The sequence below is a fragment of the Beta vulgaris genome, chromosome 4, assembly GCF_026745355.1.
Source record: "Beta vulgaris subsp. vulgaris cultivar EL10 chromosome 4, EL10.2, whole genome shotgun sequence".
Taxonomy (NCBI): Eukaryota; Viridiplantae; Streptophyta; class Magnoliopsida; order Caryophyllales; family Amaranthaceae; genus Beta; species Beta vulgaris.
The window spans coordinates 53,424,758-53,452,635 of record NC_079205.1 but is presented as its reverse complement, the minus strand read 5'-3'; the positions used below and the strand labels follow the sequence as shown (position 1 = coordinate 53,452,635).

The 27,878-nt window shown below is 35.4% G+C and overlaps 1 protein-coding gene and 1 pseudogene across 1 annotated transcript; one reads left to right on the top strand and one right to left on the bottom strand.

Annotated features, from left to right (window-relative positions):
- Nucleotides 1–10,967: 10,967 nt before the first annotated feature.
- LOC130591197 (uncharacterized) lies at nucleotides 10,968–11,931 on the bottom strand. Its single transcript, XM_057394134.1, has 2 exons — nucleotides 11,398–11,931; nucleotides 10,968–11,330 (listed from the first exon to the last, which is right to left on the bottom strand). The coding sequence occupies exons 1-2, from the start codon at nucleotides 11,929–11,931 to the stop codon at nucleotides 10,968–10,970; spliced, it is 897 nt and encodes a 298-aa protein (XP_057250117.1).
- A 10,072-nt stretch (nucleotides 11,932–22,003) lies between these two features.
- On the top strand, nucleotides 22,004–26,464 carry LOC125496281 (putative pentatricopeptide repeat-containing protein At1g12700, mitochondrial; annotated as a pseudogene).
- Nucleotides 26,465–27,878: the final 1,414 nt, after the last annotated feature.

Genomic DNA, 27,878 nt, shown 5'->3' with positions numbered 1-27,878 from the left:
CAGCTCAAAAAAGGACACCATAGCTCATCCCTTCCCTTATATAATAGAGATAATTTTGAATGATCTTATATGTTATTCCCTTCGTTTTTATTTATAGTTATTCCGTTTTGACTTTTGCACTATTCAAATATCCCTCTGGCCTCTCCCGACCTTTTCTTTTTATTAATTTTTAATAAAAATGTTATGTTTGACATATGTGGTATTGCAAATCTCTATTATATAAGGGAAGGGGGGAGCAATGGTGTCCTCTTTTGAAATGCCTATTTTGCCCCCCCTTCCCATTCTAAATTACAGTTTCACTTACAAATCAAAGGGGGCTTCAAACAAAAATACCAAAAATATAATTATAACAATCACTCACAAGTCAACTAAAATCATAAAATTGTATAATTTACGTTATGCAAATCACTAAAATGAGAAAACTTTATAAAAAACTTAAAAATTCACTTACAAACTACAACCTATATATGAAAAAATTGACTTGAAATCAAAGTGTCCACTTTCTTTACAATTTATGAAGTACTGTACTTAATTCAAAAATCAACTAAAAAATTATAATATTAGAAATCATACACAAATTTAATAAAATTTCTATTTTGTTCTTAGAATTTAACTTTGAAAAGTAAAAAAAAAAAACAAAAAGAATGGTGAGAGACTTAAGTGACAGAAACTAAACCAATCAAATTTTGCAACTAATAAAAACAATTATTCTTTGTATGTCTAATGTTCAAATTTTGACTCTTATGCCGAAGAAAATCGAGTTTCTGTTTCGAAAAAAATTCACGCACGCATCGCGTAAAAAAAATTCTAATATATGTAGTAACTATAGATAGGTATTGTTCCAATTAGTTTGACACGTGGTAATTAGAAAGAATTGGAACACTGCCTCTCTAGTAAAACACAGGATTCTTCAACATTTCGCAGAGGTGGCAACTAATGATAGGTATTAGTGTTCTAATTACCAAGTTTAAGGAACTTAGTTTACAAGACAAATGTTCAGCTTTGTAAGTTTGTAAGTTGCAACTTTCAAGTACAATTTGATTATAGGTCTACTATGACAGATTCTCACTTAGGTGATGATAATTAGTTTTACTCTTCTTTTTGCTTGAGATCCTTTGTTACATTTGGAGATTAGTGTTTAAATTTAGACAAGTCAGTGTTTTCGAATAAGAGTGACTATCTAATCTATCTATATGAATCCAATTTGGGATGTTTTATTTTTCTTTTCTGATCTGGAATATGTTTATGCATCTTCATATTCACCCTTGTGGCTTCCTCGAATCGAAATCTCATGAAGCTATAACTTTCTTGCCAAAATTAGATGTACCATGTATGAACTTGTCCTTGTATGTTAGATAGTCGGGATTAGATTCTTAGCATTGAGTTGAGTCTTTGGGATTGGGAGGTTGCATCATAAATTCTATGGAGTATTCTTTCGTTCTATTCAAAATGATTAATAATATCATTAGTATTAGTTTGAGAAATTTCAAATTAAAATTTCAGAAAATATGAGCTTTTTGAAAAGTGAGTATTTATAAGTTTGGCCATTTATTGCATAAGTCAAAAGTGAGTTTTAAATTTATTTTATTTCTGAGTGTGAATAGTTTATGATATAGGAAGGAGGCCAAATCTTTTGTATGTTTCACATAGGGCTGCTTATCGGTCGAGCCGAGTCCGAACTGTGGTATGCTCGGCTTGTGTTCGTTTAACTTTATTCAAGGTCAAGCCGAGCTTGAAGCTTAACGAGCCGAACTTTGTTGGAGTCGAGCTTTGCCAAATGTTAAACGAGCCGAGCTCGAATTGTTCACGAATAAACATGCCTCTTGATCGCCCCTCGTTTTTTACATGTTTAATTTGTTTCTCCTTTTTAATATTTGATTTTTATAGGTTTTCTTTTAGAGAAAAGAACTATTAAATTATTATTATTGTGTGATATCTAGGATAATATATTTCCGTATATATATAAATATATTATTTTTCTATGTAAAAGTATAATCGAGCCGGTTCACGAGCTCTCAAGCCGAGCTTCCTAAGCTCAGCTCGGCTCGTTAAAGCCTCGAGCCAAGTTCGAATCTGAGCCGAGCTACCATGAGCCGAGCTTTGATCGAGTCGAGCCCGAACTGTTTGCGAACAAAACAAGCTCATTATCACCCCTAGTCACTTTCACGGTCTTCATTAAGGTTATTTATTGATGTTCGACGGACTCCGAAGAATATGCCCACGATTATGTACCATTACATTATTTACATGTGGTCAAAGATAAATGTCAATTCTACACATTGCAGCATCTAAATTCACAAGTCACATGCTCAGACATGCATAGAATGGCTTTTTGTCCACCGGCTACTGATTAGTCACTTAATTTGTTGATAAAGAATTCATTGTGAATCCATGTAAATGCTTGTCTGTAGAATGCCCACCTCAATGTGATGTTTTGAAACTTGGTACCATTGAAGAAAATGTTTGGCTGATGTTCCTATCTACTTAGTTTCAAAAATTCATATTGCCATATCTCCAAGAGTCCTGGTACTCCAAATCAATGTTGCAACCTGGGTAGTGCATAGTGCGTAGTGCTTGTATTTCTGTGAGCTTCTCAAGGGATGAGTTAACTCTAAGTATTTGGTTGCTGGCTACCTATATTTGTATCTTTCTTGATAACATGGTGCACGTCTACAGAGAGTGTGCCTTTAGGAAGAACTTGTCGCAGTGTGTGAGAAAGAGAAGTTTAGTCAGTATACATTGATGCTTATATATTTATAAGGAAGCTAAGACCTAAAAGCTCAGAGTTCGAAGCTAAAACTCTTGGGCATATGTTTCAAGAGCTATGTTTTGCAGAGTTGTGAGCACTTGAAAAAAGTTTCGAGCTACTAATTCCAAATTTTCCATGATTTCTGCCTAAAATGACTGTTAAAGACTTGAAATGTTGATGGTTTGTTACGAGTACTTGAGGTAAAATGTCTAAGCAATGTAGTTAAAAAGGTTGTCTTCTTGATTACCAATTTGCAACCTATTCTATTTTTCCCCAGGTAATATACTTATTATACCTCTGCCAAGATGATGACAAATAAATTGAATTCGAGAAAAGGCTGATGTTGTGATGCAGAGACACTGAAGAAATCTTCAAGAAGAACCTGTATCAGCAGAAAATCTCTTCAATGAAACTGCTTGTTAAAGAAAACTTCATCAATTAAAGCTGGTGCAAACAACTTGAATCGTTTTTATTTTCTTCTATGGTGTATATATATGCCTATTTGGTAGGTGGCATGGAAATTTGATGCACTAAGGGGCATTATCATTTCTCATCTAGAGTTTTTACTAAAGTTTGAAACCTGAGATCATGAATTATTGAATTCAGTATCATCCATATTTTAATTACTAAAGTTTGATCCATGAGACCCATTAGAAAACAACTAATTTTGAATTACAGACTACAAAGCCTTAGAAATATGGAGAATAGAGTATTTTTATTTGCTATTTCTATTGTTGGTGATTTGATCTTTTTCTTGAAAAAGTTAACAAAATAGTAATGATCTTGTGCATGGTTCTAAACCATCTCTCTCATTCCTCACAACCATCGGTAACTCACAACATTTAGTAACTAGTCCTATAATTTATCAATTAAAGAAATGGACAAATACCATCCATCAACCACCATGTAGTAATCACTCATAAATCGTAATAAATCATTATGATGGAGTGATGGTTGGTCCGAATAACTATGAAGACATGTGAATATGTGATGGCCTAAGATAATGTGCTCTTGCTTTAGTTTCTACTTCTATGACACAATAAGCAAAGATAAAAATTAAGACAAGATAGTCTTACTTTAATTTTTATGACACAAAAAATAAACAAAGATGAAATTCAACCATTCATATATTATATGAAAATATTATTTCCATTATTGTTTCTTCTTAAGTGTAGCACTTTGACTGTTGCACTATTCACACATTTCACTTAGACTTTTTTACTATTATATGAAAAATAAAATTGATCATATAAATTATTGTTAGATCTACATTTCAATGAATATTTTCATGATATTAACTTTTTATAACTTATATAAATACATAATTAGAGATTAAAATGATCAAAGTTGTGCGTTGACAGACAGGACAATCAAAATGTAGTGCATATTTAGAAACGGAAGTTAGTATCTTGTAATCCTATTATTTACCATTATATATTTTGTTGCTTTATAACCTTATTTTTCACAAATAAAGTAAAATATTAATATAATGGCTTCATTTTGGAGATTTTATTCAAAGATACTTCTTCCGTTCCATAATAAGTGAAACACTTCTCTCTTTTATGTGAGAGTTTTTTCAGAGAAGTGTTTCACTTATTATGAAACGGAGGAAGTAGTACTTAATGAAGTACGTAGAATAGTAGTAACACCGTTTATTGAACCAGGGACGGATTTACTATGGGTTCACTGGGTTCATGTGAACCCAATGATTTTTGGAAAAATATTGCCTGGTTTTTTTTCAAAATTAAGATATTAGATATATACTATATACGTGCGAAACAAAACATGAGAAAAGCATGTGTCCCAGTGGTTTTGTGTCTCATGGGCCGTGGGATTTGATGTTTGAGGTATGGGGTTCGAAACCTCCAAGGCTCCAACAATTTTTTTTTTAACCCTTCTCATTTCTTTTTCCCCCACCCCAGCCAACATTTTTCATTTTCCTCCCAAACCAAAACCCTAACTACTAACTCCCTAGCATCATTTAAATGTTGATTGTTGTCTTGTTGAATAATGAATACTTGAATGAATGAATGTGGATTGTAGAATGTTGAATGAATCATGAATGAATGTGGACTTTGGAGTTTGGATTGTGAAATTGTTACTTGTTAGTATTACTTATTTACTTAGTTCGCACTTCGCAGGAACTTTTCCGGCCGTTTGAAAGGTAAACCCGAACCCAGTTCTTCTGTTTTTCAATTTTATATTATGAATTTTACTATTTCAGATTTTAGTCTTTTACATATTAGATGATTAAAATTTAAAATATGTAATTGTGTTATGTAATTTTTTTAATCATTTAAATGTTGATTGTTGTCTTGTTGAATAATGAATACTTTAATGAATGAATGTGGATTGTAGAATGTTGAATGAATCATGAATGAATGTGGACTTTGGAGTTTGGATTGTGAAATTGTTACTTGTTAGTATTACTTATTTACTTAGCACTTAGCCACTTACTCAATATTCAATTACTCAATATTCAATTACTTAGCCAAAGTTCCAAATCTTCATTGTTTTTGGGTTGAAATGTTTCTAAGTGTTATTGATTTGCAACTTCAAGAGCTTAACAATAGGTTTGATGAGAAGAATATGGAGTTGCTTATATGTATGTCTTGCTTGAATCCTATCAATTCATTTGAGCATTTGATACACAAAAGTTGCTTAGGCTTGTCGATTTTATCCAAAAGAGTTCCCATGTAATGACATGACAACACTTCGACATGAACTTGAATATTTTTATGATGACATGAAGAAAGATGCAAGGTTTGGAGGAGTGAAGGATATTAATGAACTTTCTATGATGCTTGTTGAAACAAAAAAGCATCATTCTTATAAACTAGTTTACTTGCTCATAAAACTAGTACTCCCTCCATCCCATAATATAGTGCCTATTTCATTTTTGGTGGTCAAACTTTAAAATCTTTGACCGAATATTCTCATTTGTATATATAAAAAAATATATTCATGTAGGATCTTGTTAGTTTCGTCTTAATGTGTAGTTTCATAATATCAACTTTTTATATTTTTTATTAATAAGGAATTGAAGATATTAAAGGTCAAAGTTACGTTTTGGAGATCGTGAAAAAAGAAACAAGCACTATATTATAGGACGGAGGGAGTATTAATTCTTCCGGTGGCAACGACAAGTGTGGAATGAGTCTTCTCTTCAATGACTTATGTGAAGAACAAATTGCGGAATAGTATGGGTGATCAACTATTGAATGATAGCTTAGTCACATTTCTTGAGAGAGATCTTTTTGTTCAAGTTAGTGATGATGATGTATTAAAATGTTTCCAAAGTATGAAAACTCGTAGGATGCTTTTGTAATTTTATTTAGCTATTGTAGTTTGATATTTGAATTAATGTATTGAACTTTGATTGAATGAATGTATTTTTTTTTTACCGGCTCCGAACTCATAGGGTTGGAATCCTGGATACGCCACTGTATTAAACTGAAAGACGCATCAGAAACTGAGATCATGACAAGTTTTACAAAATCATACACTAATTCTATTGTATGTATTGTGTGTTGATTTTACTGAGATCAAGTAGTTGGTTGACTAATTGAATTCATCTTGCAAAAACTTTTAGGTGGGCAGTAGTCAAAACAACAAAAAAAACACACAAATTAAAGATCTATAAACACAAAATAATAAATGTGAGCAGTAAAGAACAACTGCCTCAATTGGGTGTACCACACTACACTCCATGTCTACACCCATCCCCCTCTTTCTCTCATCCTTGATACATTTTCTGAACTACCCCAACCCACTGATATTCTTTCTTCATTGCTGGTTTTCTAAATTATGTCAACTATCTTTTAGCTATTACTAAGAGTTGATCTATGGTAGTGCATGCATGCCTATTAACTTTGCATTCATACACCACTTTGTTTGAACACTACTCCCCCTAACCCATAAGGTCATAACCATTATATTGTTCTAATTCTTTGTAATTAAAATTCAAATGCCGAAAAAGGGCTTAATAGTACGGCCTTCTATCACTCCCAAATCAAATGACTAGTGGTATACTGGTATGTAACAACGACATACTATTATAAGATGCTTTTTTTCCATTAAGGTCGACATAAACTTGTGATTTAAAAGTAGTTGTCCATATATTAAACCATCACCAAGACCCCTTCCCATACAAATCGAACGAGATCCTCCAAAATCCGTTATGTCTCCTATGGCAACCTGCTCCCAAAATAGTCAAATTATCATCTTCCCTGGCCTCGGAACTCGGAAGTGTGGTGTCCCCCACCACCCCTCCTGGTTTTCTAAAATGGAATGTAGACGCTTCGTCTCATCCTATTGCTCTCTCTTTATCAATTGGTGGAGTGTTGTGAAGATTTTTATAGAAATAGGAAAGGTAAGATCATCCTACTGTTATGAACACAGCAGTGTTAATATTTGGGTTTAAGGTTGGCAGCTCAATGACGGCACAACCTGAGGTTTTGTATATATTTCTGTGTATTACAAAACCTTAGAAGCAGCATATATATACTAGGTTACAATCCCTAGGATGATTCTAGTATGTAGTGCTATGAAACAGATAACAGACTATTACAGACTACAGACAAAAATAATTAATGTCCTGCTGAATATTGCTGATATTCTAGTCATGCTGCTGATACTCTAGTCATGTGCACAGCACATGTTCATTACATTGCTGCTAATATTATGTGCTCTTACACTCCCTCTCAAGATGTGAGTGTGAAGGCATGAGCACTCCCATCTTGCCTAAGAGCCTGTGATGTTGATGAGTAGGCAAAGCCTTGGTGAGAACATCAACTAGTTGTTCTTTAGAGGGCACATAGGATGTCTGAATAGTGCCTTGCTTGATATTCTCTCTTATGAAGTGACAGTCCACTTCTATATGCTTGGTTCTCTCATGATAGACCGGATTGGCAGCTATAGAGAGAGCAGCTTGGTTATCACATTTAAGAACAGCAGTAGGGAGTTTCTTTAGACCAAGGTCCTTGAGTAGACTCATTAGCCAAGTAATTTCACATGTGGTAAGAGCCATAGCTCTGTACTCAGCTTCAGCTGATGATCTAGCCACAACACCTTGCTTTTTACTCTTCCAAGAGATGGGAGAAGAGCCTAGGAGAATACAGTAACTAGTGGTTGATCTCCTAGAAAAGGGACATGATGCCCAATCAGAGTCACAGTATGCTGTAAGCTTAGCTGAGCTACTGCTTGCTAGAAGAATTCCTTGTTCAGGTGCCTGTTTGATGTACCTAAGGACTCTTCTAGAGCCTGCATATGAATTGAAGTTGGTTATTGCATGAACTGACTCAGAAGCTGCACTGAGAAGTTGATATCAGGTCTGGAAAGTGTCAAGTAGATCAATTGACCTATTAGCCTTCTGTAAGGTTCAGGGTTAGGTAGAGGTGTCCCTTTATCAGGTTCCAACTTCACATGAGTATCAAGGGGAAGCTTCAAGGACTTTTGCTTATCTATCCCATATTCTTTTAACAAGTCAAGTGCATATTTTCTTTGAGAGATAAAAATGCCTTGAGATGTTCTAGAAAATTCCAACCCCAGAAAGTAGTTAAGATCTCCTAAGTCCTTCATGTGAAATTGAGAGCTTAGAAGGTTTTTAACTCTGGTGATTTGCTTGGCACTGTTGCCTGTGATGATTAAATCATCCACATAAATCAAAATGGCAGTGAAGGTAGCATCAGTGTCTTCAATAAACAAGGAATGATCTGCCTGAGATTGAATGAAACCAAATGAAATCAAAGCACTAGACAACTTTGCAAACCATTGTCTAGGTGCTTGTTTGAGCCCATACAAGGCCTTTTTTAACTTACAAACCAAGGTAGAGCCACACTCCCTCTGAGTTGGTGAATCTGTAGAACTAGGAAGAGGTTATGCCTTGTGGTATATGCATGTAGATATCTTCTTTTAAGTCACCATGAAGGAATGCATTTTGCACATCCATTTGACATGTGTCCCAATTGTTCAGTGTAGCTACAGCTAATAGAGCCCTGACCAGTGCTCATTTTTGCCACTGGAGCATAGGTGTGAGTGTATTCAACACCCTTTTTCTGATTACACCCTTGAATGACCAGCCTTGCCTTCTTCCTTTCTACACTACCATCTGCTTTATATTTAGTTTTGTAAACCCATCTACATCCTATAGCTTTTCTGCCAGGTGGAAGTGAAGTAATCACCCATGTATCATTATCTTGAAGAGCTTGCAACTCATTGTTCATAGCTGTCACCCAGCCAGGCTGAGCTGCAGCTTCATAGTAGGATCTTGGCTCCTCACTTTCCACAATGTGAGTGACCATGTTGGCAAAGTGAGCATTAACACTTGTACAAACAACTGAAGTGGCAACTTCAGCCTGATTAGTGTTAGTTTTAGAAGTAGTAACAAAGTCATTAAGCCAAGTGGGAGGATGAGAAGTTCTACTGGATTTTCTGAGAGTTGGTTGAGGAGAAGATGAGATGTGATCAACAGGTTCAACACGCAGTGATAGGATCAAAATCAGGAAGTGGGTTAGGTTCTGTGTTTGGTTCTGTGTTTGGTTTAAGATGAGAGAGGTCAAAAGGGAGAGGATTCATAAATGAAGTAAATTGAGTTGACTGCATAGGAAATACATGCTCATAAAACTTGACATCTCTAGACACAAATTGCTGTTTGGTTAGCAGATTTTCAAGCTTGTAACCTTTTTGAGTAGCTGGATAGCCAAGAAAGATACAAGGAACAACTTTAGTAGTGAACTTGTCCTTGTGTCTATCTCTTTCTGAATTATAAGCCATGGCTAGACACCCAAAAGCTTTTAGGTGAGTATAATTAGGCTGTTTAGTGAACATCAGCTCATATGGTGTCTTGTTTTTAACAACACTAGAAGGAAGCCTGTTGATGATATAAGCTGTAGTCATAACACAATCTCCCCAATAAGACAAAGGTTAACCAGCTCCAAATCTCAGGGCCCTACTTATCTTAAGTAGGTGCCTATGTTTTCTTTCCACCACAACATTTTGTTGTGGCCTGTCCACACAACTGGTTTGGTGAACAATACCTTTCTCAAAGAAGAAAGCAATGCAATCTTTATCCTTGAATTCTAATGCATTGTCAGATCTGATTATTCTCACTTTTTATCAAACTGAGTTTCAGCATAAGCACAAAGGTTTTGAGTGTCATGAAAGAGTCAGATTTATACTTCAACAAATACACCCATGTAGCCCTAGTGAAGTCATCTACTAAGGTAAGAAAGAATCTGTACTTTCCTTTATATGGGACTTTATAAGGCCCCATATATCTATATGAATCAGATCAAATGGTCCTGCCACAGTGGTTTTACTCAAAGGAAATGGTGTTTTTATGAGTTTGGCCATGGGACAAGACAGACAAATTTCTTTTCCAGCATTTTCTACACATCCTTGTAAGCTTGGTATGTGTTTCATTTTATCTAGAGAAGTGTGACCTAACCTAACATGCCAAAGAGAATAATCTGACATCTTTGCATTCATAGAAGAAAATTCATTGCACAAATTTCCAAAGTTTAAACCATTGACAAAAAATCACAAGTATCATTACAGTTGTTAACACTAGTAACAACATTTGATTCAAAAACATGGCTGCTATTGCTATTTGCCTTGTATTTAACAGGTTGTATTTGAAGCTTGTTTTCTGGTGTTGGGTTTGAGCAGGAGGACTCTCTTGTGTCTTGGTTGATGAAAGGTTGGTTGTGAAGGTAATAAAGACCACCTGTGGCAGTACCAGTGCCCTTAATGCTCTGTGTTGTGCAATCCTGCATAACACAATAGTTTTTATAAAACACCACACAACAGTTGTTCTGTTCATTCAGCTTTTGGACAGACAAAAGTTTTTGTTTAAACTCAGGGACATAGAGAACATCCTTAAGTAGGATTCCATTTCTCAACAACACATTACCCATGTGAGTGACATAGGCTGTACCACCATTTGGAAGATTTATTTTAGGTTTATGAAACAAGTGTTTCACATTCTGTAGTTTATCAATACTGGCAATCATATGATCTGATGCACCAGAATCAATAATCCATGCATCATCACCATGTTTCACATAGTGACAAGAAATAATACCTGCAAAGTGGGAATCTAGTTCCTTATTTGTTTCATCTCCTCTTTTTACAGAAGAGTTACTTGAGCTTCCTCCTAGCTTCAGCATTTCTTGCAGTTGGTGAGCTATAGCAATAGCAAGTTCATTGTTGCCCACACTCAGTTGAGCATTTGAGGCATTTTTCTTCCTGAATTTTGACCTCCAGCATTTCCTTGTTGTCTTCCTTTGTAACTAACTGTTCTGCCTTCTTGATTGTTCTCAAAGGTCTTAAACCCTTGCTTTGCCTTGTTGTTGTTACCAGCTGGAAATCCAATTTTAAACCAACATTTTTCAGCAACATGATTGGTTTTCTTGCACACTGTGCAGAAGGTCTTTGTTTCATTCTTTGTATAGAAGGTTGTTCCCACTTTCTCTTCTTTTTCTTTTCCCAAGACATCTTTTGTGACTCTTCCTGTTGAACCATTGACACAGCAGTTTCTACAGATGGTAATGGACTCATTAGAAGAATATGACTCCTCAAACTACCATATCCCAAGTCCAAGCCATTCAAAAACTGGAATAGTTTTTGTTCTTTTTTTGTTGATTAACAGCTTCAATGAAGGCTGTTATTTCAGCATTAACATTAGTAATAGATGGATAATCAGGTAGAGATTCAAGTTCTTCCCACAAAACTCTCAAATCAGTGTAGTACTCAGAAACTAGCCTTTCATTCATCTTAACTTCATAGGTTTCCTTGTTAAGTCTGTATTTTCTACTACCATTGCTCACAGTGAACCTGGTTTTCAGATTAAACCAGATCTCTCTAGCTGATTTGATGTACATGACAGACCTTCTCAAAGTCTCATTCATGTTGTTGAGAAGCCAGGCAGTAACCATGCTATTACAGGCTTCCCAAGCTTCCATTTTCACAGAATCTTCACTTGACTTAGTCAAGGCTCCAGTAACAAACCCAAGCTTTCTCTTTGTAGCAAGAGAAATCTCCATAGACCTCTTCCAGGGTCTATAGTCTGTAGTTCCAGTTAATCGAGGATCAACTTTCAAGGAGTTAGGTCCCTCAGATGGATGCATATACAGAGGACTACTAGGTTCAATGGTGGTTTTTGAGGTTGCTCCTCCAGCCATTTTAAAACGGACAAAAGATGAAAACTTTATCTATTTTATGAGCTTTAAAGAGAGAAACTTTATACAGTAGATTTCTACTTACCTTTCTCTAGCTCTGATACCATGAAGATTTTTATAGAAATAGGAAAGGTAAGATCATCCTACTGTTATGAACACATCAGTGTTAATATTTGGGTTTAAGGTTGGCAGCTCGATGACGGCACAACCTGAGGTTTTGTATATATTTCTGTGTATTACAAAACCTTAGCAGCAGCATATATATACTAGGTTACAATCCCTAGGATGATTCTAGTATGTAGTGCTAGGAAATAGACAACAGACTATTACAGACTACAGACAAAAATAATTAATGTCCTGCTGAATACTGCTGATATTCTAGTCATGCTGCTGATACTCTAGTCATGTGCACAACACATGTTCATTATATTGCTGCTAATATTATGTGCTCTTACATGTTGCGGGATCACAAGGGTAATTTTGTGTGCATCTTTTCAAGTCCAGTGCCGCATATGGACATTAATCAAGCTGAAGTCTTGACTATCCATCGAGCTCTAAAAATCTCCTCCCATGGAGATAGGGTAGCAAGAGTTCCCATTATTGTGGAGTCGAAAATGCAGTGGAATGGTGTTGTGGGGATGTGGAAGGGCCCTGGAATCTTATGTTCATCATCAACTTCATTAAAAACGCAACCGAGAATGAATCGCAGGCCACCATTATCTACAAAGGTAGAAGCTCCAATGTTGTTGCGGATTCTTTAGCGAAGCTGGGTTTAAGGCGCTCAGATGAGTTTGTAGCATGGATTTAAATCCTCATGTGGAGTAGGCTGCAATTTTAGATCTCCTTCTCTGGAGTATCGCCTTGTAAATTTAGATATCTCTAAGATGCTATGTAATCTCTAAAATGGGGTGTTTTTCTTCACCTCCTAATTAATAAATAAACCAAATTATCAAAAAAAAAGTACATGGGTAAAATATCATAGCTACTGTTCCTATTAATAAATAACAAGTCGTTGCCTCTTTATAATTTTGATTATAAAAGATCATATATCTAATAAAAATTCTTCGAAAATAATCCTCCTTAAAAATTATAATTCTTGTATAAGACTTTAGCCATAAAAGAAAAAGACATAAATACCATATACGTTCATAAACCTTCTTAACAGTAGTACCAGCAAAAGTAACAATGAAAAAGCATGCTAGTATAACAAATTTACCATACTGTTGTTTTAGTTCGTATATAAAAATCTTCATGCTAATATAGTGCTATTGTGCTAAAATATGAGAGTTGCCACTAAGTAACATGATCATAAATTAAATGTACAGCTAGATTCCAAAATCCAAGTAAGTGGTGTAAACTAATAGCAATAACATGTTTAACAATCTATACTAATATATTAAAAGGTGTTCCTAAACGTGGCACTGTGCCATGTGGCGCTCTCCCTAAATCATTTTACTCCATGTAATCCTCATGAAATAAAAACTAGAAATTGCATAGCATAAGGTTTGAACTCATGACCTCAAGGTCATATATTAAAGTCTTAACCACTAGACCAAGTGATATTTGCTGTTATTATTTTAAAGCATAATATTAATAAATGAAAATTCTCCTTACCCGGCCCGGAGCATAGCCCGGGCCTAATAACTAGTTAGATTCCAAAAACCGAGAAAGTGGTGTGTTAATAGCAGTATGTTAAGTATTGAGAGAAGAGATGTTGTATTATTGTGCCGCCATTAACTACAATTACATTACTTATATATAGAACATAACATAAAATTAACCTAATAAATTTAACCTAATGGGCCTTTCCCGTAGATATAAACCTACGGTCCAATATCCTCTAACACCCTCCCGCAATTGTAACGGCAGTAAAACGAACGTTACAATTGGACAAAGAGAACGTATTGTGTCGGACTCGTCCGACCATAATCTTTGGTCGGACGACTTTCAGGTGGTTCCAATTTTTTTTCAGTTAGTCTTAATTTTTTTTCAGGTAGTCTTCATTTTTTTTCAGGTAGTCTTCATTTTTTTCAGGTAGTCTTCATTTTGTTTTCAGTTGGTTTTTGTACTTCAGTTAGACTTACTTTGGGTTTCAGTTGGTCTTTATTCTTTTTCAGGTAGTCTTCATTTTTTTTTCAGGTAGTCTTAACTTTTTTCAGGTAGTCCAACTGAAAAAAAACAAAGTCCAACTGAAACAAAACAAAGTCCAACTGAAAGAAACACAAAGTCGAACTGAAAGAAAACAAAGTCCAACTGAAACAAAACAAAAGTCCAACTGAAACAAAACAAAGTCCAACTGAAACAAAACAAAGTCCAACTGAAACACAATAAAGTCCAACTGAAACAAATCTAAGCTACGAAGAAGAAGGAGAGAGAAAATGAAATGATGAAGAAGATGAAGAAAAAGAGACAAACCTGTAGATTGTATATCTCATAATCACAGACTCGTGACCACCACAACCATTTTGTTTAATGAAGAAGATGAAGAAGAGTCAGGTGTGATCTCGCAACTGGCCATGTTGTCGAACTTCATGAAGAAGATGAACTTCATGTTGTCGAACTTACCAAGTTTCAAATTCAGCAGGATTTTGTCGACTGTTAGAGTTTGATACTGATGGTGGTGAAATGGGTTGATGAGAAATTAAAGGTGAGAGTGGAATAGATGGAGAAGAGGAGAGAGATTGATGAAAACTGAAAAACTGAGAAAGGAGAGAGATTGATTACAAGGATTTTTTATCATGAAAATAAACGTTAATTTCTATGGAAACTGAAAAAGGTCAACCTCTCTCATGGTTATTTTCATGGAGTACAGTAGTTCCTCACCACCTTGGTGATCTCACAAGAGGAGATTGCATTTGCGGAGAAGATGTATTGGGCTCAGCCCGTCTGACAGTAAACAATACGTCAGACGGTCTGACCCAATACTTTCACTAAATAGCAATAAAAACACCACTAAAAATAAAATCGAACTCAAATTCTTCAATTCTTCAATTCTTCAATTCTTCAATTCTTCAATTCTTTAATTCTTTAATTCTTTAAATCTTCAAATCTTCAATTCTTCAATGAAGAAACCTCGTCTCAAGGTACAAGGAGAACCCATAAACCGTGTCTCACGACACACGGAGAGTCAAAACATGTCTCACAATCTGTTTTGAAACAGATCTGAAATTGAGACCAAAGAACCAACTTTTGTGAAAGTTGTGATGGAATGATCATCATCACAGAAACAAAAAAACAAATTTTCGATGGAATGAACATCATCGACATTTTTAAAAAGAAACTGATCTGTTTTTGAAACAGATTTAAAACTGAATATCAAACAAACACTACCAACATCAAACATTCCGTAAAAAACTTCCTGCCAACACACTACATTTTTTTTGAAAAAAATAGCAAAATCACTCATTAAAATAATGTAGGGGGCACCAATTTGTGAGACAAACCAAGCACACCATCACAAACAAAGAAAAGTATCTAATAAAATAAAAAATTTGGACGCAAGAAGGCAGAATGAGCAGGAGAGAAAAAAAAATGTATTCAAAGGCTAAAGAAAATATATATCCAGCCGGTGGGTTTTTACATTAACACCCACCGCCGTGGAGTTTGCGGAAGCGTAGGATTTTTCAATCCAATATTTTGGCTGGCTCGGATACCATGTTAAAATATAGAGTAGAAGAGATGTTGTATTATTGTTCTCTCATTGATTACAATTACATTACTTATATATAGAATATAGCATAAACTTAACCTAATAAATTTAACCTAATGGGCCTTGCCCGTAGATATAGACCTACGGTCCAATATCCTTTAACACATTATGTAACATGTTTAACAATTATCTCAAGGTTATATACAGACGCTGTAATACTCCGTATTTTTGGAATTTAGTCGTAATAATTAAGAAATACCAAGAAAATAATAAAAAGGTATTTTAATATTATTTACAGAATAATAAGAATATAATAATAATATTACGAGTCAGTTGTGTTAATTTCGGATTTATAAAAGGTAAGCCAAGTTCACCCGATCTAGGGTTACCACTTTTAGAAGGGTATAAAAAGGGAAACAAGAGGAGAAATTTCAGAAAACCCTAAGTTTTCCTTTCTCCTTCTCTACCGTCACCTCCTTCTTCCCTCTCAATTTCTCTCTCCTCTCTCGCTGCTCTTCACTTCTCTCTCGGATCTCTTGTCTCTCCCTCGCCGTTCGTCTCTTCTTCGTCCCCTCGTTGAGTCCTTCGCGGATCCTCGTCGAGGCTGCTGGGCGTGCGGAGATGAGCGCACGAGCGAAGGCTGTGCGTCGGTTAAGAGAGCGAGCGAGCGAGCTGCGACGTGAAGTGGTGCGAGCGAGCGGGTTTGTGCGAAGGGAGTTCGTAGATCGAGCGAGTCGCGACGATTGTGCGCGACGAGCAAGGCTGTGTGTGTGTGCGGTGTTCGAGACGAGCGACGAATCTCGAGGGCTGTGCGAAGAGGGCAGCGTGCTGTGCGAAGCCTCGCGTTGGAGTGTGGTGCGAGGGAGTGCGAGATGAGCGAGCGTCGAGTGCTGCGCGAGCGTGGGGTTGTGTGCCGTTGCCGGAAATCGGTCGCCGGAACTTGATTTCCGGCGAGCTTAACGGTATAAAACATTTTATATATTGAATATATTATATTAAGTTTAATTATAATTTATGTTTTCATAATTATGTTAAATTATAATTAGTTAATTAATAATTCAAGTTAATTAGTTTATTTTATTATTCTGACTAAAGTTGTGAATCTGACTTTTGGACATAATACTGGATCGGACCTAAAACTTTTGGACATAAGATTTTGGACATAAAACATGGTTGGACTTATAATTTAATTGGTTGGGTAAAGATAGTGGACTAATGACACTAACTAATATTAGTATGCTCACTAACTTTGACTCCTAAAAGACGTTAAACTCTTTATAATAAGAAAAGTAACGAAAATTCTTAAACAAGGGGTTTAGTTATCGTTTACTTCGAATTATTAAACCGTATAGTCTTAGTTACGTAGTAGTTGTTAATATTACCAACAACGTAGCAGTAAAGCTTTTATTTAACGGTTTAGGTCCCAATTTCATAAGTGGAACGTTCGATTAAGACAGCGAAAATTCTCCGTTACAAGGTACGTACGCGTACCAGTTTAATCCCAAGTATTAGTATCATGATTAGGTTGCAATCTATGTTATTGGAACCTAGAAGCATGATAGGGAACGTTTGATTGATTGAGATTGTCTGGTTAGACATTTGTAATTGAAATCGATATGTTGCATTGGAATGCATAATTCTATCGTAGTATAAACATGAGCATTTTTAATCTTATCCATAGTGTAACAAGGTTGTTACAAGAGATATGATTCGAGCATTGTAACTAAGAGGACAGGTAAATGATTCTATGTATCCATAGTGTAACAAGAGTGTTACAAGAGATACAATTTGAGCATTGTAACTAAGAGAACAGGTAAATGACTCTATGTGGTTATGAAATGAATGGTTAATATTAAAATGAATTATGGCAATAACTTGTAGTTGGACTCCCTACAAGCGATGAACAATGGGGGGAGTGTGGGACTTGTCCTACGCTCATACGCAGGCCTACTGTGACGACAGTAGTGTCCTTATATTTTTGACAACTCAAGTAGGCGGAAGGTTCCGTTCGATCTTGGGGGTATGCATACTAAGGTGATGGGTGTGAGACGGAACAAAACTGTATTTGCATTTCATCTAATAGACCTAGTGTTTATTAAGGATTCAGCAGCCCGTATGATTCTAGTAAGATGACGGTGCCCGTTCGATGCCAAATAAAGATTAAAGATATAATATGGTTCATTACGTACTCAGCATAGCTGATTGTGTGTTATTATGTGTTTGATGAACTGCGATGAACCATTGATGCTACAATGGGGAGCAGACTAGGTGTGCTGGAGCTGCTGCATGATACCGAGCATACGGGAGCTAGTCTTTGGTATTTGCATTTAAAGCATTTGAAATAAGTATTATTGGTTTTTTTAAGACTTATATAAATGGTTTGTGGTTTGAATGAAATGGGTCATTGGTGATTCTCGAGTTGTATTTATATTTTAATTCCGCTGCATTTTAGTTTTCAAGAAAATGTTTTAAGTTATTGTTAACTCTTATTATGCCTTGCGTTCCATCGCGGCGGTAACGCTCCCGAAGTCGACGCGACGTAGCAGTGGTAGACGCGTGTGGATTTTGGGGGTGTTACAGACGCAATCCAAAATTTAGTTAACATTATGCTCGTGGGATATAAATTCAACATGAAGCGCATACTAAACTCATACTTAAATACGCATGACAATTCAAGATAACAACCCTAAGAACATGATACTATATATGCAGAATAATATTTAAAGATCTACATATACATGCGCCTTGAAAATTAATAATTCTTAGGGAGGAAGAGAAAGGTAGGCTAAGAGAGGGAGAGAGTTTAAACTTGTGAAAAGAGATTTATTTCACAAATTTGGTGTGAAAAATATGATGGGTGCGTGGAGACCCTTATTTATACTAGTTGGATGAGTAGAATAGGAATAGGATTAGGAAACTAAAAGATTAATTTAGGGAAAAAGATAAACTAGTCTAGCTAAGATATAGCTAATATTTATGATTATCCAAAGATTAGGAAAAGATATAAATTATCCCACAATACATAATTATAATAAAATAACTAAAAGATAAGCAAAAAGGAAACAAATAACCAAAACTTTATCACACGCTTAACTTCTTAGCCGCATGCGCTTAATTTTTTTTCTTTTTCTTTTTTTTATTTTTCTTTTTATAAATCTTTATTTTTCTTTCATTAAATCTTTTCCTTTTTTTGTAAATCTTTTCTGATTTTCTTTTAAGAAAATATCTTCAACTACTAAACTAAGGGACTGTTCTCCCCAGCTTATTTTCAGTTCAGTTCAGTTCAGCTCCATTCTTTTATAACCATTTTGTTAAATATTATTATTATGTTGGTATAATTTATTTTACTAATTACTCTTATTATTATTATATATTATTATTATTTATTTTTATATCATTACTATTAAGTATTATTATTGTTTCTATATGTTATTTTGTTTATTATAGCTTTACTCATATTATTATCTATTATTATTAGGAGGAACATGTTTAGGTCAAAACATAAATAAACCCACGTTTTTTAGCCCATAAACCAATCAAATCGCATCAAAACGGTTTATGATGCAATTTTCGCGGTCCGATCCAATCATTATTTTTATTACTAAATATGATTATATTATTAAATCTAATTATTAAAATAGTAATATTAATTTACTTATTAGATACTACCTCCGTTTCCTAAAGATCTTCCTTGTTACTGTTACTACAGATACCAATGAGAATTAATTTGTGGGGTGTGGGGTGGGTAAAGTAGGAGAGAGAATGGGGTTAAGAACTTAAGATAAATAAAGAAATAAAAAGAGGTTAAAGTAGGAGAGAGAAATGGAGTAAAATTGAATTAATAATGTAATGGTGGACCATATGATAAGGACATGAGAGGGTAAAAAGGGAAAAAAATTCCAAATAAAGAATAAAGTAAAAGAGGGAAGATCTTTTTAGGAAACGGATGGAGTATTATTGTTACTATATAATCATCATCAAGTATTAATATATTAATACAAATAATAAAAAATAATAATTATTAATTATCATTATTATCATCAATTATTATTATTATTATTTTATGATTATTAATATTATTTATTTATAACTATCATTTAAAAATATCCAAAATACTATTATTATTATTATTATTATTATTCATTATTATTACTTATCATTATAATTATTATTTAATATTCATATTATTATTGTTATAATATTATTTATATATTTATTACATTCAATTTAATTTAATTCAATTCAGTTCAGTTCAGTTCAGCTGTTTTATGCCGAAGAGAATAGCCCCTAAGTACTTGGATTACAATTTGTAAACTTAGGCCCAATATTTAATTTGGGTTGGAGTCTATTTGATAAACCCATAATACATCATAAAAGCCTATTTAAAACCTTTATAATTAATAGTACGTAAGCCGGCCTTTTAAATAAACAAACCCTTTTTAAAAATTATAATTAATAACTTACTAAAAATACGAAGTATTACAGATAAATTAGAGTCAAAATTGATCAATAAATAGTGTCATTTCTCCCAATGTTTCACTTAAAGCAGCACGGAGGAAGTATAAGAAATTTACAGCCAAAGAATTCTAATTACAAACAAAGTTAAATCATAAAATTTCTAGAAAATGAAGAAGAGATGAATGTTTAAATAAGATTACCGCCTAAACATCAAAATGAAAACTTTGTTTCAAAGAGAGAAAAAAAGGAAAACCTGAAGACTAGAGGAAAGAGATAAGAGAGAAAAAAAAATCGGTATATGAACAAATACAAAAAGAGGCAAGAGTTAGTATAATCCACAGCCTAATAATGAAAATTCTAGTTTTTAATCCTATTATACTTCTCCTAAACAAACCTTTGAAATTTTGAAAGACCCGATTTCACGACTTCATTGATTACTATTGATTTTCCAACAATCCTTTTTTTTCATTGTATTTTTCCCTACTATTCCGGCCAAAAAGAAATTCTCCCGGCCCTCTTTTTGTATTTTTTTTCTCTTTCTATCTCAGTAAATTGTTGAGAAATATTTATAATTTTCTCTATCTTGAGTATCACAACACTATTTTTTAGGAGATAAAACACATTATTTTCTCTCTCTTTCTCAGTATTTTTCTCAACTTCTATACATCGCCCTACAATTACTTAAAATCGCCCAAAAAAATTAAAATTACATTTATCACCTTTTACATTTTTATTCTTAAATTACCACCACCATACCCTCATGCCAAATTGCCACCACCACCACTCACCTCCTGCGTGGCTGCTGCTGCCATCCACCCACCTCAACCTTATTTTTAAAGATTGATCCATACTTTAGAGTTCATATCAGAAGTTATACGCAATCATTCAACGAAAAATAGGGCAGAGATAAACAATGAGAAGGATATCAAAGAATGAAGACTTTACCTGATTCGTGGAAGTCAAAAATTCGCGGTAGAGATTAGAGAACACAACCACCACCACCTTTGCGTCACGCTTCACGTAGCCACCACCACCTTCGCGAAGCCAGCGATTTTTATATTTTTTTTTACATCCCGAACGTCCGGCCAAGACGTTAGCCCTATGGCCAGGACGTTGTGGCCATGGGGCGAACGTCCTGGCCGGACGATCGCCCCATGGTATGAACGTCCTGGCCGGACGTTCATACCATGGGGTGATCGTCCGCTGGAGATGTTCACGATCTAAAAAAAATTGCAGGCTTTTTGCGTGTGCGGTGGAGGATGTCGTGGTGGTAGTATTTCGCGGTGGTAGGTTGTCGCGGTGGCAGTGGGAAGGTAGACGGTTGTGGTGGGGTGGTGGGTGGTGGGTGGTGTGGAAAAGAGGAGAAGGTGAAAGACAATGGTGGGAAAGTGGATGGTGGGTGGTGGGTGGTTTGGAAAAGTGGAGAGGGTGAAAGGGTAGTGGGGAGGTAGGTGGTGGTGGTGGGTGTGGTCGGTGGTGGAAAAGATGAAAGGGTAAAATGGTCTATAAATATAAATTTGGGCGATTTTAAGTAATTGTGGGGGCGATGTTTAACAATCCTCGTATTTTTCCCTCTCTATCTCATTAAATTGTTGAGAAATATTTATAATTTTCTCTCTCTTGAGTAACACAACACTACTTTTTAGGATATAAAGCACATTATTTTCTCTCTCAAGTTTGATAATAACAAATATTGCTTGTGTATATACAAAAAAAAGTGTTATTCATATTTCGTACAACAAATAAGGAAAAAAAACACAAATAATATTTTTACATATACAAATAATATTTATTATGTGAAAACTTATATATAACATAGATAGATTTATACCATCCTTCCTCTTCAATACACTATCCCACTATTGTTGCATCAAAATTCTTTTTTGAGGAGGTTGAGCCACGCACCATGTATTCTCTCTTTCCTCACTTTTATTTGTTAGGGGCCACACATCATAATTCATATGTATCCGACAAAGTATAATTGCCATCTCCAAAGTCCAGAGTCCAGAGTCCAGAGTCCAGACTCCACTCTCATTCTTCAGTGTTGCTACAACACAAAGTCACAAAGCCCGCTATCTTTTCACAGCAACTTTGAACTTTTGTCCCATCAAACAAAAACCGACCCAAACCCTCCTCGACCAAGCATTGTTTGGAAATTGGAAGTCAAGAATATCACGGTAGCAGAAATAGATAGTACCAAGTTTCTTCTTCAATGAAGATGTTGTAGATTCATCACTTGTATTTTGCATTCTGTTTTGCACTTTCATGAATGCCACAGCTTTATAGCCTAAACTTAAAGTATCTGCAGTTGCTGAGAAGATGACAATGAGGCTGAGGCGTCAATTAGTTGGTACTAGCTTTTTTTCTTGTTGTCTCTCTTCTTCTTCTTTTCCCCTTTCCCCTTTCTTTTATGCTTTTCATTTTCAATTTCATTCACGCTATTATTACTCCATTGCAACTCATGAACATCGTCAGTTGTTTCTTCAATCAGTTAAAGAACACTGCAAATTAGGGTTTTCAAATCTCAATTTCCCCCTTTCTCTCTTTCATCAAATGACTTCATTGCGCCCTCTTCCTTCTGTTATATATTTCAATCAGCTCTTCACTGCCATTTCCAAATTGAAACACCTTCAACCTCACTCCACCATCATCTCTCTCCTCAGGGACCTTGAATTGTCAGGTATTCCACCCGATATGCATACATTGGGTATTCTCACTAATTGTTACTGCCATTTGGGCCGTGTTGATTTCGGCTTCTCTCTTCTCGCCAAAAGACTTAAGCTTGGTTACCCCTTTGATGGTGATTGTGTTATCTTTAACATCTTATCAATGGCTTTATCCACTGTGAAAGCTTCCTCAAGCTCTTCAATTGCTCGATCAAATTGTTAAGCTAGGTTTCCAACCCGATATTGTTACCTATGGTGCTATGTTCAAAGGCCTTTGTCAGATTGGTGACAATGCTGCAGCCCTTCACTTGCTTAAGAGGATGCATTCTGGTTGTTGCAAACCCAACCTTGTTATATATAGCACCATTATTGATAGTCTTTGTAAGGATAGGCTGTTGAGAGAGGCCCTCGACCTGTTCACTGCCATGAAAAGTGAGGGCATTATACCTAATGTTGTCACTTATACCTCCTTGATTAGAGGTCTTTACAACTCCGGCTTCAAGGTCGAGGCTAAAGATATGCTAGCTCAGATGTTGGAGTGTAACATAGCACCAAGTGTTATCACCTTCAACATGCTTGTTGACATGTTTTGCAAAGATGGGAATGTTGATGAAGCGCAAGCTATTTTAGACTACATGATTGAGAGAGGTGAGATTCCAGATGTCATAACTTACAATGCTTTACTCGATGGTTATTGTTTGCGTGGTCAGATGGAGGATGCGGAAAAACTACTTGATTTGATGGCCAAGAATGGTTGTGAGCCTGATCTTGTAAGTTTTAGCACTATCATTAATGGATATTGCAAGGCTAGAACCATTGACAAGGCACTCAATTTATTCCAAGAAATACTTGAGAAAGGGATCACACCTGATGTTGTTACCTATAACACTCTTATTGATGGACTATGCAAAGCCAATAGACTCCCACTTGCGCGTGAATTGTTCAAGGATATGCAAGGTCATGGAATTACTCCTGATGTTGTCACATATGCTTCATTGCTTCATAGCTTATGCAAAAATGCTTTACTTGATGAGGCAGTGACATTACTTGAAGAAATGGAGAATAATGGTGTTAAGCCTACTGTTGTCATATACGGTATCCTAATGGACAGCTTGTGTGAGGCTGGGAAACTTGAAGATGCTGCAAAATTCTTCTTGGATCTTGTATTGAAAAGGCTGGAACCTGATGCTAAAATATACACAATTATGATAAAAGGCTTGTGCAAGAAAGGCCTCATGGATGAAGCTAATCAACTGTTGAGGAAAATGGAGGATGATGGTTGCTCCCCTAATGAATTTACATATAATACAATCATTAGAGGATATATTCTCAAAAATGACTTATCAAATGCATCGTATTATTGTGATCTTATGGTTAGCAAGGGATTCAAAGGTGATGCTGACACTTTCTCATTACTTATTCACCTTTTGTCTTCAAATAACTTAAGTGACTCATCAAAGGACCAAGTGCGGAAGTTCATCAATCGAATAGATGCTAAGTTGTAACCTGTAATTCTCTTATTGATGGCCTAATTAAATCTAGTATTACATTGGAGTAGTATCTTGCTGTACCTTTTAGTTTCCTTGTTTTACTAGGATGCCTTTTCTTTATATATTGCCATTTTATAATACAATTATCAGAGGATATGCAAGGTCATGGAATTACTCCTAATGTTGTCACATATGCTTCATTGCTTGATAGCTTATGCAAAAATGCTTTACTTGATGAGGCAGTGGCATTACTTGAAGAAATGGAGAATAATGGTGTTAAGCCTACTGTTGTCATATACAATATCCTAATGGACAGTTTGTGTGAGGGTGGGAAACTCGTAGATGTAGCAAAATTCTTCTCAGATCTTGTATTGAAGGGCCTACAACCTAATGTGATAACATATAATATAATGATTAAAGGTTTATGCAAGAAAGGGCTCATGGATGAAGCTATCCTATTGTCGAGAAAAATGGAGGAACACAATTGCTCCCCTAATGATCGTACTTATAATACAATTATCAGAGGATATATTCTCAAGAATGACTTATCAAACGCATTTTACTATTGTGATCTTATGGTTAGCAAGGGATTCAAAGGCGACGCTGACACTTTCTCGTTACTGGCTGGCCTATTGCGTCTAATAACTTGAGTGATTCATCTAAGGATCTTCTTAGCAAGTTCTTGAAATGACTTGAGTAAGATAATTCCAAATTGCAATTATTGTTGACACTTTTTCATACTGGTTGGCCTATTGCCGTCTGCTTCAAGTATTCAAGTAAGCGTTTTGTTTGAGGAGTTAGGCATCAAAGATCAGTCTGATTTTATGTGTGTGTATCTAGCTTTATGTATGTGATTCCTAGTTGTATTACCTTTGAGCTGATTTCAGCTAGCTGGCATCTTGTGGAAAATGAGACGATATTTATGGAAACCTGACCTTCTAGTCTTCGACATTGATCTTTTTGTCAGATTAGCTCCCTTCCCTGTTCAAAACTTTTATTTCAGCCTCCCCCTTCCTTTCTCTGCGTCAGATTTCTTTCCCAAACATGGCTACTAAAATTTGTTGTTAATTGAGTTGGAAACCACAACCTTTTGGATGTAGCATATAATGGCCATTTCATAGCTGAACCTGACGACACTATTCCATCACAAGACCCTCTTTTATTGTTGAACTGTTGTTTGAGCAGTATGGATCATTTCTGAATAGTCCAATATCTACTGCTTCCTCTGTCCATAAAAGTTTCCTATACTTGTTTCCAAATGCGACAAAAGATGTTTCTTGTTACTTGAAATGGAAATTTTACCCCATCCAAGCTATGTCTTGTGAACTCTCCAACTTAATCCCATATCCTCAGACTCTGTCCCTATATTTCTTAGGATGTGGGCCTCTCATAAACATTGGTTGAATAGAAATACGGACAACTCTCCCACGCCGAGAGAGCTTCCCTTCAAAGATTATGTTTTGCCATTTTTTCTGTCTCTTGACTGTGCTGTCTTGCAGTCAGATAAAGCAAATCTTTTACCTACTTTTAGGCATTTATCTGTCCTGATTTATCACACCTTTTCTATCTGGGTCTTCTCTATTATTTGAGTGATTAGTAGCTATATTGAATTATTGATTCTTCCAGTGTTTTGGTTCAAGATGTTATAGGTGAAGCTAAACTTTCAAGTTTTTAAAAATTTGTTCCAAAGAATAGTTGGTGTTTGTTGAATATGTGATGTACCCCAACATTATCTCATGGTAGGTGTAAAGCAATTTCTGTTTCTATATCTGCAGCTTTACTGATATTTGTGATGTACCCAACACTTCAATCTGTAGCTTACTGATATCTGTATTGCTGCTATGTCTAAGAATCAGAGGGAAAGCAGAGCGATTCGACGAATGTAAGGAAGATAGAGAAAGAGGAGTTGGAGGAAAAATATGAAGGTCGAGAGAACATGGTGGGAGTGTAAGAGTAGCCTGTTGATATTGATGAAAGATTGTTTAGAGAAGAAGAGATGAGAGTTTGATGAAAGAGCAACGACAAAAGTTGCCATGTTTTTTGGGTTTCAGCCAAGTCTCTTGTGCTCGGATAGTCCCTAGCATTTGCCAAAGGTTTTCATTGTTTGTAATTGTGTTCCTGAGTTCTAAATTTACATTGAGTGACAATTGAATGGAGGTAATGCTGTGACATGAGTTTGCCACTGTTACATAAATTGTTTGTATCTAGTATGCTTTGATACCGGTAATCTATTGCTCGTTTTTACCGTGCGCGGTTCAGATTTTTATTGATAACTTGAACTTGGGTTGTCTGTTATTTTGCAAGTACTTTGCTAGATTATTGACTAATTTTCTTTTCAATATGAAGGGTATTCTAGGGGGCTTAAGATGAAATGGTTATGTAACAACTATGCAATAGGCCAATAGTCACGGTGGATGAAGGCTTCTTTCATGTTTATCTGTCTTTTGTATAGGACATATATAAGAGGTCTTGTATCGCATGGATGATCCTTTTTGTTAATTGATCTTATGTATGTGTCCTATAAATGTATTATTAGTTGCTTATATAGTTCATGTTTCCAACTCTATATCTATAGTTGTAAATGAGAGAATTGAATTCTAATCTACGATCGAAACAATAATACAAAAGTGTCTTCTAAAATCTGCAAAATAAAAAATAATTTCTAGACAAGGAATGGTGAGATAGAAAAAGAACATTAGAAGTTTTTCATTTGAGTTACTTTTAAAAAATTGATGGTGCCACAAACAAGTAGTGAGAGTCACTTACAATTCTAAAATATATGAGTGAGGGAAAGAAAGTAAGTGAGAAGGAGGGAGAGAGGGTGAGAATGACGTTGGAGTTAGAAATCAAGGAAATTTGATATTGTGGTAGAACCCCTCAGCCTTCTCATTAAAAAAGTCATATCATTGAATCTATGGGAAGGGCTAGAAGTTTGCAAAAAATGGCATGAAAATCTCCCACTTACAATATGCTGATGATACTATCTTATTTTGCCCGCCGAAGCTTGAGTTTCTCATAAATATCAAAAGTACCTTGATCTTATTCCAACTTGCATCGGGGTTACAAGTCAACTTTCACAAAAGCTCGATTATTGGCCTAAATGTTGAAAAACCATGGCTTCAAATTGCGGCTAGCAATCTCTTTTGCAAGGGAAATTAATTGTGTGAGAGGTTCTGCCACTATATGTGTTTGTATGAAATTCCTTTTATGCATAATTAGCTCACACATTTATTAATATCAGATAAAGCAAAAAGCGAGAAGTAAGCGAGAATTAAACTTACATTACAAGCTTGGAAAGCTAATGACCATTATATATAGAGAGCGTATTGTGTCGGACTCGTCCGACACAACACTCTCATCGGACGAGCAACAACGCAACGCGCGCGCGACTTATTAAAGACCGAAAAAATAAAAATAAAAACAAAAAAAAACAAGAAAAACACTTTCATCCCCTACATCCGCTTCATCCGCCATTGTTCAAGAACAAAAACATATCCAACACTTCTACTTTCTCACTACAAATCTAGTTCCACTACTGAAATCTAGTTCGTTACAAATTGAACAAGAATGTCAGCCGAAGATTCGAATTCAGAAATCGCAAGTTCGTTACAAATTGATCTGGGCAATGAGAATACTCAAGAGATCTCACATTACAAATTGAACTAAACAATGAAAACCGTAACACAG

Excerpts from the sequence above, each read along its gene's own strand:
- LOC130591197 (XM_057394134.1), bottom strand. The coding sequence starts at position 11,931 with ATGGCTGGAGGAGCAACCTCAAAAACCACCATTGAACCTAGTAGTCCT. Across the intron at positions 11,331-11,397 it reads TAACAGCCTTCATTGAAGCT|TTTGAGGAGTCATATTCTTC; the intron begins GTTAATCAACAA and ends GGGATATGGTAG.